Source organism: Pogoniulus pusillus, chromosome 13, assembly GCF_015220805.1.
Source record: "Pogoniulus pusillus isolate bPogPus1 chromosome 13, bPogPus1.pri, whole genome shotgun sequence".
In the NCBI taxonomy this organism is placed as follows: domain Eukaryota; kingdom Metazoa; phylum Chordata; class Aves; order Piciformes; family Lybiidae; genus Pogoniulus; species Pogoniulus pusillus.
The window spans coordinates 86445-104202 of NC_087276.1; the positions used below are offsets into that span (position 1 = coordinate 86445).

General features: G+C 41.1%; 1 protein-coding gene across 1 annotated transcript in view; it reads right to left on the reverse strand.

Annotated features, from left to right (window-relative positions):
- Window positions 1-4659: 4659 nt before the first annotated feature.
- Window positions 4660-17758, reverse strand: part of SPSB4 (splA/ryanodine receptor domain and SOCS box containing 4) — a 149910-nt gene continuing 136811 nt past the window's right edge. Inside the window, exon 3 of the mRNA XM_064152749.1 lies at window positions 4660-5901. Coding sequence (XP_064008819.1) covers window positions 5774-5901 — 128 coding nt within the window. The 3' untranslated portion in view covers window positions 4660-5773. The remainder of the gene's footprint in view (window positions 5902-17758) is intronic.

The window sequence follows — 17758 nt, forward strand, 5'->3', positions numbered from 1 at the left end:
AAGGTAGGAAAGCCCTGCAGAGGGACCTGGACAGGCTGGATGGGTGGGCAGAGGCCAGGTGCAGGATTCTGCACTTTGGCCACAACAACCCCAAGCAGCACTACAGGCTGGGGACAGAGTGGCTGGAAAGCAGCCAGGAGGAAAGAGACCTGGGGGTACTGATAGACAGTAAGCTGAAGATGAGCCAGCAGTGTGCCCAGGTGGCCTAGAGAGCCAATGGCATCCTGGCCTGCATCAGGAACAGTGTGACCAGTAGGACAAGGGAGGTTATTCTGGCCCTGTACTCAACACTGGTCAAGCTACACCTTGAGTGCTGTGTCCAGTTCTGGGCCTCTCAATTCAAGAGAGATGTTGATGTGCTGGAAAGTGTCCAGAGAAGGGCGACGCAACTGGTGAAAGGCCTGGAACACAAACCCTATGAGGAGAGGCTGAGGGACCTGGGGTTGTTTATCCTGGAGAAGAGGAGTCTCAGGGATGACCTCATTGCTGTCTGCAGCTACCTGAAGGGACATTGTAGCCAGGTGGGGGTTGGCCTCTTCTCCCAGGCAACCACCAATAGAACAAGGGGACACAGTCTCAAGTTGTGGCAGGGGAGGTCTAGGCTGGATGTTAGGAGGAAGTTCTTCCCAGAGAGAGTGATTGGCATTGGAATGGGCTGCCCAGGGAGGTGGTGGAGGCACCGTCCCTGGAGGTATTCAAGAAAAGACTGGATGAGGCACTTAGTGCCATGGTCTGGTTGACTGGATAGGGCTGGGGGATAGGTTGGACTGGATGATCTTGGAGGTCTCTTCCAACCTGGTTGATTCTATGATTCTATGATTCAATCAGAAATGCTGGAGAGGTTCCTAAATAGCTGCTTCTGTAACATTTTTTTCCAGCTTCAGGTGAATATTGAGAAACATGCAGTGAGATCTTACCTCAACCTGAATAGTTTGAGTCCATCTGTGAAGATGACAATTTGAGCAGAAAGACTACATGTTGAAAATAAGACTTCGTAATTTCTCAAGTTAGATAAGTTCCATTACCTCTAGATGTGAAAGCAGACATTCCAATGGTCCCTTGGTCCAATCTGAAGCTGCTATACACCTGTCATAGTTTGAAGGGTCCCAGTTTCCTCTAAGAAAACTACAGAGACGAAGACCCATCTCAGGGGATGGATCTGGGCATGCCAGGATGTTGTAATATTGTTATTCTATTCTGTTTTCCAGTATCACAGCATATAAGTCAGTGCCTAGGTGACATTGCTCTCTTTCCCTTCTCCTCTCCACCCTTCACTTCTCTCTCTGGGAAGAGCAGTGTCCCTTCATAACTTATTGTTTGCATGGGAGATGCCTGCTGGCTGGCAGGGAATTTTGAGCTGCGTCATGCAGCCTACACAGGCCTTGTAGGCCTAAGATGGGGGGGTGGGCAGTTCTGGCCTACTGTTAGGCCTACCAAGGGTGGAATGAATGGAGGATTCTAGATGGATTTAGTCCAATGGACTTGGCTTAACATACAGATGTATCCATTCTACGCAGTTGCCTTTTGCATATATGTGCCTGTAAATAGAATCTCTCTTTAAACTTGAATCAGTGTGCGGTATCTTTATCTCCTCTTCAAAAGGAGTAAGAGTCCTCCAGTCCTGGGTAGCTCATGGCCTCAAACTATGACAACACCAAAGGACAATAGCTTTTCCAATATGATCTCACATTTAGGTGTTATAAAATTACAGCTTTAAGTGTACAGATTCCAGTGTCAGTGTCACTTGAGAATCATGATTCCAAAAGCAGCATCTCTAGGTGGATAAATCATACAATCACAGTATAATTAAGGTTGAAAAACACCTCCAAGATCATGTCTAGCCTTTAACCAGCACTGCCAAGTCCTTCACTAAATTGTGCCCTGAAGCACCACATCTACATGTTTTTTGAACATTGCTATGGTTGGTGGGTTCCTTCCTTAGGCAGTCTCTTCCAGGGCTTAGCCACATTCCGGTGAAGACATTTTTCATATTAGTCTAAACCTAACCCTTTCCTGATGCAACCTGAGACCATTTCCTTTTATCCTATTGCTTATTGTTTGGGAGAGGAGACTGGCCCTCACCTTGCTATGGCCTCCTTTCAGAGAGTGGTAGAGATTGAGGTGGTCTCCCCTGAGCCTCCTTTTCTCCAGGCAGAACAATGCCAATTATTTCAGCTGCTCCTTGCAGGACATGTGCTCTATCCTCCTCTCTCAAAAGAGCTGTAGAAGGATGATAAACAGCAATACTGAGGAAATAACGAAGAAAAGTTTTGAAGCACATAACAGGTCCTAACTACGGTTTTAACACAAGGGATACTGCACCTTTGTACTCTTGAGATAGGGCTCATATTAAAGATCCAAATCCAAAGGACAGGTGAAATACTTCCTTTGTCACCCTCTAATTAGTAGGAACACTGTATAAAGGTTGCAGTTTGATTGCAGGTCCCAGGCATGTGCCCTTTAAGAACTACAATACATATTCATGTGTTTTGCTTTTCAGAGTTACTACTAGCCTTCACATACCAGCTCACACCTAGAAAAGCTGCATTCTTTTTCCTCCAATGCAGAGACACAAAAGCTGAAAAACGTCACATCCATTGTCTGTGCTTCTTCATGTGATGAAAGCCAAAAGTGGCTGGCACTAAAAAAACGCAGATGCAAGAGTGACCTCACTGCAAATATCCAGGTAGGCTTTGTCATAAGCAATGATCCTCTGCCTAAGAGTGGACTTCTGGGTAGGTATCTTCCTGCATTTAGGCTTCCAGACTGGGAGGTTTCAAATGCACTGGTTGAAGATGCCGCGGAAGGGTATTCTGCCACCTATGCCAATTGTGGCGGAGGGGAGAAATGAATTGATGCTAGAGGATATTTTATAAAAATATATATTTCTTAACTTCAATATTTTCAACTCTCGCCACCCCCAACCACTGAACTTTAATATTAATGTTTGTTCTACACGGTTATGAAGACATTATGGGACTATTTCAAACATTCACTATTATAATAACTAGCATAGATTCAAACTATTAAACAGAGACAGTTTTCCCTGCAGCTTAATGCTGTCTGTGATCATATACTACTTGCCCAGCAGGTGGTCTGAAAACTTTTTCTGCTCTAGGCAGAGGCAGTAGGAATTACAGAGGCATCAGAGCATTTACTCACAATTTTGATTAATCAATAATCACCCTCTGGGGCTATGTCACAGCCTATACAAGTGTCCAATTCTTCAGGGTGTCTGCCTGTGGTCTTTGGGGCTGGAATCTTCTGGCTTCAGGGAAAATAGTCTCTGACCTTGTGCTGCTGGATTCCTCTGGATGCTCTCTCCAGGGATACATAGGCAGGATCTCAGGTGCAGAGGCAGGATGCCGTGCTGTGTCAGCATGATGTAATGCTGGCTACTTAGGCTGATCATGTGCAGACAAGTGGGTCTGCTCCTGCCAACTTGTAGCAATGGTGCACACCAGGTAATTATATAAAGGCAGGCATAAGTGAGCTCTGCAAGTGAGTACGCAGGCAGGCAATCAAGCAATATGGGGGAGCAAGCATGTGTTTACCTGTGCAGCCCTATTTATTAAATGTGGGCCCACTGGCCACTAGAATGACCAGTCAGGTTGGCAGCCAAACCTTACCATAATAGGTAAAAGCCACAGGCTTGACCTTCCAAATATGGGACTCATGGGTCTTACACTAGGCAGGCACGAACTGGGCATGTGGGGGCTTACACAATCAGGTGTCCTGGGCAGGCCAGACTTTATGGCACCAGGTCTGTTGTGCCCCTTTGTGCTTGTTTTATGTGTTTACATCTGGTGCAGGCAGAGAGACATGTCCAGGCAGGGCAAGGCATAAATAAGCCTATTTTTGGGCCTACAGGTTCTCCATGACAGAAGAACAAAACAGTGTGAGGAACACATCACTCAGGCTGAAGTTCCAACTGAGAGGAGACTGTTTTTGGTACACTTTGTGAGGAGGTGCTCCTCCTACTTGACTCAGCAATACAGGTTGCCACTCTGGGTTTCCTATGAGCCCTCGTGGAAGAGAATCTATTTGCAAAGAAGTGATTAGCAGAAACACTAAACTATTGTCAATACTCTCCATGGTACTTTCTCCTTACATAACTTCTGTGGACCAAAAAAACTGTTTCAAAGACTTAACACTTGTAAATGAGGACATAATTCTCTTGCGTAAGGGTATATCAACCATGGACAGCATCACAACATCCCTGTGTTCCCAATGCCCTTGTTGCTTCCACCCTTGCTCATGCTGTTGTATCTTATCTCATTTTCCTCTCCTCCAGTCTTAACTGCAACTTTTTTCCATGGCATGACCAAGAGATGGGCAACCATCTGCGGGTCAGTGGTCCTGCTGATCACTGTACAGCAGATATCTGCCCACCTACCTGAAAAGCAGAGTCTCAAAGTCCAGCTTTGCACAAACCCAAAGCTTTGTTTAGAGCAATCTGCCCAGAACTGCATTAACAGGAGTACAGCAATACCAACTGACTGGGATAAATGAGGATCAGGGCATGTCTCTCACATGAGCCCAAAACAGCAATTCCTTGGAAGTGCTGAACAGAAACATTTGTGAAGCTGCAGGAGGAACTGAACTTCAACTTTGTATGCAGTGCTACATTCTGTAACACTTCATCAAGGGAGACAGGAGTTTTATTTTGGACAGTAGACTTTATTAGAAATTTTCTCCTCATTCATCTGTAAATTCACATTAAAATATGCTGAAGGCAGCTCTGTCTAAACATTTGACATTCTGCCATAACAACAACTTCCAGTTTAAAAACTAGGTAACTGATCAGGCAGAAAACTTGAAACATGTATTAAATGCAAATAGAAAGCAGCATCTTAAAAAAATCGGATGAGCCTGGAAAATTAATACATTTCAGGTAGAGCCTGGGAATAAAACGACAAAATCAGTCACCCCAAGACAGGAAATAGCTAAGTGAGAACTTCACAGACTCTAAACAGATAAATAAACATTATAATCACACATACATTAAAAAGAAAACCATGTACTTAAGAGTTCATACCACGTAGAAATTATAAATTTGTTCAAATAAAAAAAAGGACAAGTGTTCTAAAGTACAAATATCCTTGTGATGATGAAGGCTTTGTTATAAACTGCAGAACTTTGGTGGGACTAGATTTGGTTTTGAAAACGATGGACTGCATCTTACTGTCACCATGTCTGAAAACTGATTTTTTCTGACACACATAACAAGTTTTTTCCTCTTGTGCTTTGAAATCATACATTCTTCCAGCTAATATTTTGCTTTTAAAAATCTTAGCACTTTTAGCTATTATAGGGCTGATTACGCTGAGTAACTTTTTCCAGAGTCACTGTCAACAATTTTCCTTGTTAATTTATCTGTTGGGCTGAGGTGCAGGAGAGAGAAAGAAAACAAACTAAATCACGTAATTGAAGAATGCTCTATCCTGTGTGATACTGGATCCTGCAGGTCAGATTTTCTATTGGCATTTACTAGAGGCAACAAAGATAAACCAACGTCATGGAGAGAATAATGGCCTTCAGGACTGTAAACACAACAGGCAACAGATAATACATGAATCTCAATCCAGTCAATGCTTTCACATTCTTTAGTAGTTCCCCCACAGTGATCTGCTTCCATTGGTTCAGAAAAAAAAAAAAAATTAAAAATTAAATAACACTTAAGTGTCCAACAGGAATATTTCTTTTTTGATGTAAACAATTTTCTTCCATTTGCATTGATGTAGTCCAATTTGAGACCAGAGTTCTAGACGTCTTATTGGTACTGTAAATAATTTTTCAGAGACAGAGGCAAAGGTAGAATTTCTATGTCATGCAAGCGGTCTCTGCCAAGAGCAAAACGAATTGATCTTCGGCACAAGTCCATTAAAGGCAAGGGTTCAGCTGGGGGGAAAAGAAGGAAAAAAAAAAAAAAAGAAAAAAAAGGAAGTAAGAGTTAATTTTTCAGCACCTCCATTCACAGGCAAAATTAGCATAGATTTTGCATTGTATTAAACAGTCACAAAGACAGAAACAGTATGGGGAAAAACATGACAATCATGAGGGAATTAAGATAATCAGTAGAAGAAAGACTGAATTCTACACATTTCACCCCTAAGAAGTGACAGCAAAGCTTCAGACTGAACTTCCTTATCTGTAAGGCTCAAAAACCTAAACCCAAAAAAGCTCTTCAGACTCAGATTGTAGCATTTCCAGATTTCTAACACGAGAAAGATTTTTGACTGTTTATAACAGAACATTTGTCACATCTTGTTAATGTGAACTATGCTAGCAACTTCTGACCTTTACATATTATGTTCCTTCTGTGTCTCAGGAACTTGAAATGGTACTTAAGAGTAACCAAATTTCTCAGCATGCTCCACTTTTCCCACAACAGTCTCTCAGCTTTTCTTTCTAGGAACTTCACTGGAAGAAAAAAAAAAACCCAAACAAAATATCTTCAGAAAGACTGGAGCAAATATAACCTTTTCTTCCATGAATAAATTAGGGAGGGAGGATTCAGCTGACTAGAAGGCAGGAGGTGTGCTTTTAAGAGATGTATACACAAACACTGCCCAAAATACACAGTCACCATCTGTAGATGCTCTTAGTTTAATTTAAAAGCTGTTAAATATGTATCCGTTAGAAGAAATGCCTGACTGATAGCACTGAACATTGGAGACTGAAACACAGTAATCTACAGGATCTCAAACCTTCTCTCCTCTAAATACCATCCTGCTCTGCAAGACTCACACAGAATTGTGGGAATGTCACAGGGTTTCCATCCAATGGCAGCACGAACAAGCTCTGAGATTCCAGAGTTTGTAAAGGAAATCCTTTTGCAGCAAGAACATGGATAAAGCTACAGTCTTTAACCAGTTACAGCTTGTGCTAGTTTGAAGCAAGCTAGAATGTTTTGGTAAAGGAACTAGATAACAGGCAGTGAAATGAAAACAATTGATGTCAACTTCTCTCACAGTCTCGCTGAGAGCTCTGGGAAGAAGAAGTAAACTTTCTCCATTTTGTCTCTCACTCTTGCTTTTGCCTTAGACCTGGTCACATCTCATTAACCCTGCTCCCACTAACCTTGCTCCCTAACCTCTTGGCTGCACCTCTCTTCTTCCTGAGAACTGGGGTAAGGTTGAGATGGCCGGGGGAGGTGTTGGGGTGGTTTGAGAGCCCCTCCTGGGGACTCAGGTTTCTGGGAGGGGAGTTGTGCTTTTGTATTGTTTATCCTTTGTATATTTCTGTATATAATTGTATATAACTGTATATATTGTAAATAGCTGCTTGTAAATTCTGCTAGCTGTAAATAAATTGCTTCATCTATATTCCCAGGGTCCGTCTGAGTTAGCTGGGGCAAATTCAAAAGTGTGTGGGGGGCGGGGTAACCCCCAAACCATCACACAGCTATCTTCAAGAAATTGAACCAGATGGATTTGGTAGCACATGTTGGTTTGAAAGGGCAAAAGTTTTGAAGACTACAGGAAACTCTTCCTCTTTATGTGATAAAACAGTAGTAGCTGTTAACACTTTACTGGTACTTTCAAATGGAGAAAAGAAAAAAGAAAAGAAAAAAGAAAAAAAAGAAGCATGTGCCTGTATTATAGTGCTAACCTTTTATAAACTTTGAGAGATGACTTATAAGTGGTCACAACACTGTACAGCACTCTGGTTTTATTGAGAATTCATTTATGTGCTGCATGTACACATAGGCAAACCACCATAATCTACCAATCCTTTAGCTGACATTATTTTAAGGCCTACTTGAAAATAACATTACAAAACACAAAATATCCAATTTAAGGATTGGTTGTATATGTGATCATTATCTGCTCTAGTGACACATCGTTGTCTTAATGGGTTTCCCCATTGTTGATTCCAGCATCACATTTGATCTGTAGAATCCACAGCTCACTCTGGTGTTTCCCAAAGGTGTCTAGGGAAAAAAATCCTAGAAAGCATTTCCTCATGAACTGAAAGATTAAAAATCTTTTTAAACTAAAATGCTTTTAAAAACCACTTCAGTGACGTTTCCTTGAAAATCCAGTTCATCTCTAATTTTGGCTACTAAAAGATAAAAGCATCAGAGCCCTCACATTCCAGCAATAAAGTAACATTTTCTATATATTGGTATTCGGGTTTCCGCATTACATACCAGCTTTATGCATTTGAAGGGATGAAGCTGTAAAATTTATTAACCAGAATTAATAAGCAGGAGTAAAAGGAGTTCATAAGTTCCAGAACGCAGCTTACATCATAAACAACAATTATCTGAGTATCTTCCCAGAATCTCTGAGGCCCCACTAAGAAGATGTAAAAGATGAGTAAGAGTGTTTAAAGTCATTAACTAACCATATGGTCTCTCTTTTTTTTTCCCCTAGACAAAGGAATATGTAAAATGTAGCCACCTGTGCAGCCAGGCACAGAGTTAATGATGAACTTCAAAACACAATTTAGGAAAAGGTTAAAATAATTTTCACGCTAAATGAACATCTCCTGTCTCACTTCCATGGGAATTTTCAAATGCTAAAAATGCTCCCAAGTATTTGCAATACCTGCTAAATTACACAGTGAATGTGGTTTTGCAACTTGAAAATAACTACACTGATTTTGTTCTTTCTATCCAAAACCAGTTCATACCTACACTGCAATATTAAATAAATTTACATTTTCTGGAGTGCTAGCTGTGAAAACTTGGGGGAAAATTGTAACAACAGCATTTTAAGAAACAACTTTTGGCAACTGTGAATAGTTAAAATTGATCAAAAATTAAATTAAATATAAAAAAAAAAAAAACAAACGAAAAAAGAAAAAAAAAAAAACCAAAACAATTGCCTTAGTTTTCCAAAGAGTTTATGGGATAAATGTAAAACTGTTTAAACTTAAAGACCAACAATTTGTAGGAAGCTTAACTCACCAGAACCATCAATAAACAGTTGCTATAGAGACTTCTGAACCTCTGAACCTGTGCTTGATAGAACCTGGGAGTGATTCTCAACTCTGGAACTTAGGTGTACCCCTCAGGAACACCCTGTCCTGAAGGTGAAAATCACAGAATTGTTCTGGTTGAAAAAGACCTTGAAGATCGTCAAGTCCAACTATTAACATAGCACTGCTAGGTCATCACTAAACCATGTCACATAGCATCAAATTTAAATTCTTTTAAATTCCTCCTGGAATAGAGATCCTGCCACTTCCCTGGGCAGCCTGTTCCGGGGCTTGACAACCATTCAGAGAAGGAATCATTCCTCACATTCCACATAAATAGTCCTGGGCTGCGTATGAACTACTGCATGCCATACTACAAGTCCCCTACCACGGGAACTGGCAGAGCAAAGGCATATCTCAGTGCCACTACCTTGCAAACAAGACATAAGCATGTTGTAATTTCGGAGATGCTGTAACTTTCATCAGGTGCTAATATCTGGTGTTGATGCTAGGTGCCAAGCCCATGCTCTGCCATGCTCCCTCTGCAGCTTCAATGATTCACAGGTTGTGAGGCGTTTCCTGCACTGGAGTTCAGGGAGAGGGAATTGGGATGATGTTAGCACAGCATGCTGGTGAGGATTCGGACCACTGCAAAGAAGTTGGTCATCATCTGCTGTAACAGCTGAACCGTCTCTTTCACACACATGCAAACATCAAAAGTGATTCAGATTTCCAGAGAAATTCAGTCAGAATAAAACCCAGACCTTTCAGAAAGAAAAGGATCAACCACCCAGAGTATATAAATATTGCCGCACACCTTGCCTGAAGCATACACACTGACTTGCTGTGTGTAAAACACTTGACCACACAGCCAAATGCTCGAAACAGCATTTCCAACATGCATTTTCTTTTGAGATGATAAAATAAATGTCGAGAAGAGACTGTTCGAAGAACACCAGAGAAGGCAAGATGAATATTCTGAAGCTACATGGTTAGCTGCAAGTTCAGTGAATGAAAAAAAAAAAAAGTCTCTTTCACAACATTAAATATTTACCTTTAAAAACTTTCAACTTCAGGGATATGAACTGATTGTCAGAACACATCACTGCCCAATAGTATCCCTTGTACACATTTTAAGAGTTATATTTTTAGACTAAGCCACAATGCCAGAGGACTGGAGCATTCAAGCCCCCCCCCCCAGAAGAACATGAACCAGCCATTTTGCTGAGGTTATGCAAACTCCAGCAACATTCTTGCCATTAGCAAAAGGAGGAATGAACCGCTGAGCTGGAATGCAAAACTGTAAAGAAAACATGATTCACAAGAATGGCTCTTTGTGTTACATTCCCAGCTAGGCGAAGAAATTCACAGTGAGACACTCCAGGGCAAGAGAGCAAGTTTTGCACAGGAAACCCAGTGCTTCCTCTCAGACTACAGCAGAACTTGGAGAGAAAAGCGAAGCTACAGATGGCTGGGTGACACATGAACTGAGCCACCTTCCTGAACAGGCTTCAAGAAATCTTCTTCTTACTTAGAGTTTACCATGAAACTTCTTCACCAAAGGTAGCTCTCCGTAAATATGACATTACAGAAAACTAATTTTTAATACAAAATACCACTATGAAAAAATAACACTGCTGAGTTTGTGTCAGAGTTTAGTTCCAGTGCCTCCCAGTATTGTACAGGTTTACAAGAAGGCTCAGTAACAAACAAACCAGATTAGAATCTGACTTTCCCTTCCACTGCTCCTCAGAAGTGTATCTGCAAGAGGCCCAGCACTGGCTGCCCCACGGGGTACTCCATCACAAACTTTCCTTTCCCTGCACTACAGCTACATGCACAGCCAAATGCCATGTCCTGCTCTTGGGTCACAACTATCCCATGCATGCTCCAGGCTTGGGGCACAGTGGTTGGAAAGTTGCCCAGTGGAAATAGACCTGGGGGTGCTGGTTGACAGAACCCTGCTGGCTCAGGTGACTGAGAAAGCAAACTGCATCCTGGCCTGTATCAGAAATAATGTGGCCAGCAGGAGAAGGAAAGTTACTGTTCCCCTGCACTCAGCACTGGTGAGGCTGCACCATGAGTGTTAGGTTCTGTCCTTTCAGTACAAGCACAAGTCTTACTAGGAGCAGCTGGGCAAACTGTGGTTGTTGAGTTTGAAGAAAAGGTGGCTCAGGGGAGACCTCACTCTCTACAACTAACTGAAAGCAGGCTGTAGCCGAGTGGGGGTTAGTCTCTTCTCCCAAGTAACAAGAGACAGGACAAGAGTCAACAACTTCCTGCTGCACCATGGGAAGTTTACTTTGGCTATTAGGAATAATTTCTTCACTGAAAGGCGTATCAAGCCCTGGAATATGGTGGCTAGGGAAGTGGTGGAGTCACTGTCCCTGGAAGTACTTAGAAGAGGTGAGTAGTTGCACTGTTGAGGGACACGGTTTAGTGGTGGATGTGGCAGAGTCAGGCTAACAGTTGGACTTGACAGTCTTGGAGGTCTCCAACTTTAATGATTCTGTGATTCTATGCACATCCACACCTGGACCCCTGGGAGCTGAAGGCAAGGCACAGCAACAGCTACTCTTCTCATGCACAGCTGCTCTCATCAAGTAGGCTCCAAAATAGCTTAAGTAGCTATTTTACATAACAGCTTAAAAATAGTTCAAATAGCTATTAAAATAATTAAATAAAAATAGCTATTTAAGTAGCATCCAGCTATTAATAATCCAAACTGGCTGTGTTGGTATATGCCGATGTATTTGTCCTAATGGTATTAGTGAGGGTTTAAGGACAAAAAGCAAAGAAATGTCTGTAACTAAAAACAACTACTTGGTCCTGAGCATTTCTCCAACAAATATGCCTCTGCAATAGAAATTTGCACATAATTACCAGCTGAAAAGTTCATTTAGTTTTGGCAATCTGTCCTTATTTAATAATATGGCACCCCAACAGGGCAGCCTCATCTCTGTAAACAGGCTTTTACAGTTGAGATACTACAGTCATTTAGCAGCCAGTAACACTAAATGTTATTAACTACAATGTTACATAGTTCTCACACAAAAGAACAGCTTTTAGCAGACAGCAGTAATTCGCCAAATGATATTAAGTGTTTTTAAAAGAAATTTGTACAGCTCTAGCACCACATAAAGTCCGTGGCTTTCATTAAGCTATTAACAACGTATTTTTATCTCATTTTAGAAAAATCAGTTGTCTGTGGAAAACAAAATGAAAAACAAACCACAATGCAAAATTAAAGCTGTCTGAAAAATAAAAGAAGTTTTTGCAAGAAACACTGCCATATATTTTTTTTAAGAATTCTTTTGAAAGTCTTTCTAAGACACCAGATTATCATATTTGTTGATATTTTTGTCTTTAAACTTAGTAAAAAGCACTTATAGTCAGTGATTCCTGTTACCATTTCCAATTTCTGTAGGGCAGCTTTAAAGTCAGAATAGTGTTAGGAGACAGAGATACAATGACACACAGTGTAAGTGGATGACATCTTCCCAGTCCTAATGTTGCTGTACTAACAACAGTGCCCAAAGGAAAAGCCAGAATGCCCATCGCCAGGCAGAGGAAGGAGGTTAAGCAGCACCACCTCAAGAACTGGACAGAAAGTTGTCTCTTAACAAAAGTAAATACCTGCTGCATAGAGAGAGGTTGGAAACTAGGAAAATCACAGAATGGTAGATACTGGAAGGGACCTCTGGGAATCACACTAACAAGAGATGACATTCTTAGGCTGTCTCTGTTCAGGTGGGCATCCTATAAACCAAGTGGGAAGCTAAAGCTCTAAGACTCATCACAGCTCTACTACTTGATGCTTACCTCTACCTAGTGGCCTCTGTCCCCCATCAGTACCCTGACTACCCACCACACTCCAGACTGCAGCATGCTTTCTTTAAAACCTTTCTTGAATTTCCCCCTTCAGGTTCTAAACACCTGTTAAGTCCTAAGTGTTTCCACTACAGTGATTTAAAGTATAAGGAAATCTGTAACTGCCATTTAATTTCCACATACAATAAACATACAAATACATATAAGCTGAGAGTTTTCCTTCCAAACTTTCTGCCAAAGCTTAATTATTGTTTTAATTTTAAGCAGTACAGGCCACATTCTTTCCCTCACGTGATACGGTACATAAATAAACCCCATGACTTTTTTACAGCTTCCCTAATGCAACCGATGGAAAATTTGACTCATGTTACTTAAATGGCACAATCTAGGGAAAGGAAATTGCAAATAATCTATTAAAGAACACAGGCTATAACCAGCCATAAAAAATGCCAATAAATCTCCTAACAGCAATGAAAATCTAGTCAAAGGATAACAGGATAAACGAAGTCACTGATCTGTTTTTCCCCACAGATGTCTTCAAGCTCTGCAGCTTAACCCAGCAAATTGCAGAAATGAAGCAACTTCCAGCATCGGCTTTTAGTTATGGCCCAGGTGATCTGAAGAAACTGCCCCTGAAGAACTCTGCAAATCAAAAGTCAGCACTGGGTTTTTTAAAAGAGCATCGCCATTAGTCTGCAACTCCCCTGTTTGTCTGCAATTCTCTATGCTCCTGGAGAAAAGGAAGCTGAGAGGAGACCTTCTGGCTCTTCACAATTACCCAAAAGGAGGTCGGAGCAAGGTGTGTGTTGCTGTCTTTTTCCTGGTAAGTGACAAGACTAGAGGAAATGGCCTCAGGCTGCACAAAGAGAGGTTAAAAAATGGATATTAAAAGAATCTTATTCACTGAAAGGATTCTCAAACACCTGAATAGGCTCCCCAGGGAGGTGCTTGAATTCCCATCCCTGGAGGTGTCTGAATGATGCATACACATGATTCTAAAGGACACGGTTTAACACTAGACTTGGTATAGTTACATAATGATTGGACTCAATGATCTTCAAGATATTTTCCAACCAAAACGGTTTTGTGATTCTCTGGTTATCTACCTGACATCTTCTCTGGCAGACCACTACCAAAGTTGTGCTAGCTTCATGAGCGTGGCATGCATAAAACTCTGAGCAGTCCCCTCAGAGCAGCTGATGCTATTATGGCAGGCAGAGCCCATGCACACCCTCCTTCAGTACCTCCATTGCCCTCCCACCCATGCATCTTGGTCCTCTACAGCTGGAAGCTATCACACTCCCTCAAAAGCATGAACGGGTGGCAGATGGTGAGATTTCTTGTTACCAGGCAAAGCTGTTCTCTGCAGCAGTTGTCTACTAGGATGAATAAAGCTTTCTGATGTGCCACACTAGTATCTCACTTTCAGCAAGCAGGGTGGGATGCAAAAATACCAGAAATAACACAAACACTGCCCTGTATCTGAGTAGGCCCACATCTCACAAAAAATGAAAGGAAGGAAGGCAAGAAAGCCTGAACAGAGCTTGAACAGAAATCAGGGGTAAACCTCCCTCCTCCCCTTCCTCTGCAAGGCAGGGATTGTTTTACAGATACCTTTCACTTTTAAGTGTCAAACGCAGTTAAGCAGAGTTTAAAACTTCTATCACACATCACTTAGCAGAATTAAGCTGAAAAAGCAGCAACGGACAAGGAGATATTCTGCAGCATCATTTGTTTTCAGTTAATGCTCTCCAGCTGTGCTTGCTTGAGACCAAAAGAGCTGAAAAGCAGAACAGAATGAAAAAAAATCCCAAAAAGCCAGTGGTCTCTTGCTGTTTGATAAAGAACATCTCATCTGAGCACAAGCATGTATCTCCTTGAAAGTTCTTTTTGGCATTTCAGCGTTTGCCATCTCCTATGTAGAAAACACAAGACTTAGACAAGGAGCACCAGAGCACATACCTAAACCAAATTAATTCAACACAGGTTTAGCATTTATTCAAGATTTCAATTTATAAAATGTATGCCTAAATACTTTCTGAATCATGCTAGGTCTAGGAGTGTTATTCCCAGAAAAGTAAGGTGCCTGTGTGCATTTTAAGGCAGGCTGTATGTAAGAAGCCAGAGAGACATGTATTTGTAGAAATCCTCTTCTGAAAGGCTCTCTAAAGTTGCTTCTGTCTAGGTGGATTGATAAGCCACCTAAAAAGGGCTCCAAATCAAGCCCATTTAATATGTAGAACAGGAGGAACACCAAGTCTGGTCCAAGCCAAATCTATGAGCAAACTTCACCATTAATTTTTTTCTGAAAACCTTCATTTTCTGAATTACAATACCCCATTTAAACGTGTGTGTATATATATATATATATATATATATGTATTATAATAATGTCAGTTCCAATAACAACAAAATAATCACAGGTGTGATTCATATTTGAAATCATTTTACCACTCGAGTTCCGCAGTCTACCAGCTACCCAATTGTACTGCTCTACAGAATTCAGACACTACAAAATAGAGCCAGCTACTGATGAATCTGACCAGTAAATAAGTGACTCTCTTGCAAGGAGCAAAGCCCTGTAGTAAGCTGGCTTTGTTACAGCTTGAAGGATTTGCATGCTGCCAGAGAGCATGAGTGAGAATGGTGTCCATTTCCTTTCTGAAAGAGGGAGTACATGTATGATCTCATTCCCTGTGTGCCTGGGGAAAATGCAAATTCAAAGGATTTGCTGTGAAGACTTACTTTCTGGCCTTGATTTGTGTTCTTCTCCCCTCAAACACCATCACTGAACAACTCTTTGCTTTGCTCTTGAATGCAGTATGAAGGTAAAGTGAGTTACTTCAGTGGTGATCTAAATGTACTGTAGTAGGGAAGACATCTAACATAAATACAGGCTCTTTAAAAGTAACGAACAAATAAAACGAAGTGCATGATGTTAGCAATGAGCCTCAGCTACAACCCCGGCTCCGCAGCTCCTCTCAGCTCAAACTTCACCAAGCACAACACGTTGGGAAAGAGGCTTTGGCTTACATTAATCTCTAATTTACACTTCATAGTTTTTACTCTTAGAAACACATTTATCACCATTCAACTCATCTTGGGTGCCAAGCCATAAAGAGGGGAGTTAAAATATATCAAGGTGAGACAAGATTAAAGCATGGATGATGATTTCACTGACTAGCTGTATTTGAGTTAAAAAACAACGTTGCTGAGGGGTTATGGACAGATCTACAGGCTAAGTAGTAACACAGAAAGTTGAAGTGAAGTTCAAGTTTCAAGAACGAGCCACTGCAGACAACTCCTGCAACAGAAGCTCACACACTGCAAACAATAATGGGCTGCCCAGGGAGGTGGTGGAGTCGCCGTCCCTGGAGGTGTTCAAAAAAGACTGGATGAGGCACTTAGTGCCGTGGTCTGGTTGACTGGACAGGGCTGGGTGATAGGTTGGACTGCATGATCTTGGAGGTCTCTTCTAACCTGGTTGATTCTATGATTCTAAATAAGCTGAAAGTATTCCTTGTGTTATATCTCTTCATAAAACATGCTTCATAAGTGGGCATACAAAATACCCACACAGAGATTCACACCTAAAGCAACCATGAACCTGTCTTTATTATTCAAGGTAAGGATCAGAAAGATTTTAGGTGAATTTTTTCTATCTCTGAATTCATCAGGATATTTCTGTCTTAATAGCATTACAGCAGGTGGTGAGATTTCTTGTGGGGAAACCTAATTGTACTGATTAAAATATTCTGAATTTCAGAATTATCTGTTCTTGAGCGCATTTCTCTTTTGTGTTAAGGATAGAAAGAGACAAATATGAATGAAGAAGAGATGCATGCACAGAGACAAAATGTTGGAACTGTGTACTGAAACAGATTGGTACCAGGTTGCCTGACTGCCTCATCTGCCGTTCTCCCGTAAGGCTAATTTATCTACCTGTGCGCACTTTTGTACAACATATCCACTGTGAGGCATGGTTAAGTATGCTCCTGTTCTGTGCCCAGCACACTGAACTCTCACAAAGACTTCTAACCTCTACCATACTAAAATGACTCGTTCACAGCATCCGTTGCTTACAATCCTCATTGTCAGTTGCAATCTATTGTAAACAGCTTCCTATATGGAGGTTTAGTATTATATTAAAGTTATTTACTTTAGTTAGGAATGACATCAATTCAAAGAATCTTCTCACCATATTGACAGGACAACAGAAATGATGACTCTCCTGCTTAAAATTAATACAAATTCTGCTGAGCTGTTTAAGCCAATAAATACTTTACTACATTCCTCATATCGTTATTACATTATTATTTCCTCATTCCTCAACTGCTCCAATCTGAATAACCTAGAAGCTCCAATATATGCAGATTTTCTCAAACCAAGCAAAAAAAAAAAAAAAAAAAAAAAAAAAAGGCAGATATGCCAACAGACCTGACTCACCACTTTGTTTCTCCAGTTTTAAGAGAATTACAGTGGAATAAATCTGGAGCTATGAAACTGCAGTTAGGCTCAACACAATGACTTTGAGCCCACTGGTTTAGTACTGTTTATAATTTCTTGAAAGTGATTTTTGTTTTAGAAGTACCACAATCCTTACCAGCTGAAAATGGGCTCTGCAGACAATCTGAATTACTTTCATGGTGAATTTAGGATTTGTCATCATTCCTAGTAAGCCAACACAACAGATGCTCTCAAGTAATTTTTTGAACAGACATGCAGTCCAGTGCCACTGGTAGAGCACAGAAGGCTGCTGTTAGTCACCATTGCTCAGCTCTTCTCACCAAAAGCCCCTGCTACTATCTTTCAACCTTGGCAAAGCTCTGGAATTTCACAGTGCTGTGCCATTGCCTACAACTGGCACTCCAGGCATGTTGGCTTACTAATGGTCTGATTACTTTGTAAGAAATAGTGTCTGGAGAGACTATTTCTGTACCATGCATTCCAACATCTGTTGTATGTGTTTTGTTACCACATCCTGAGCCTCTGAAACACC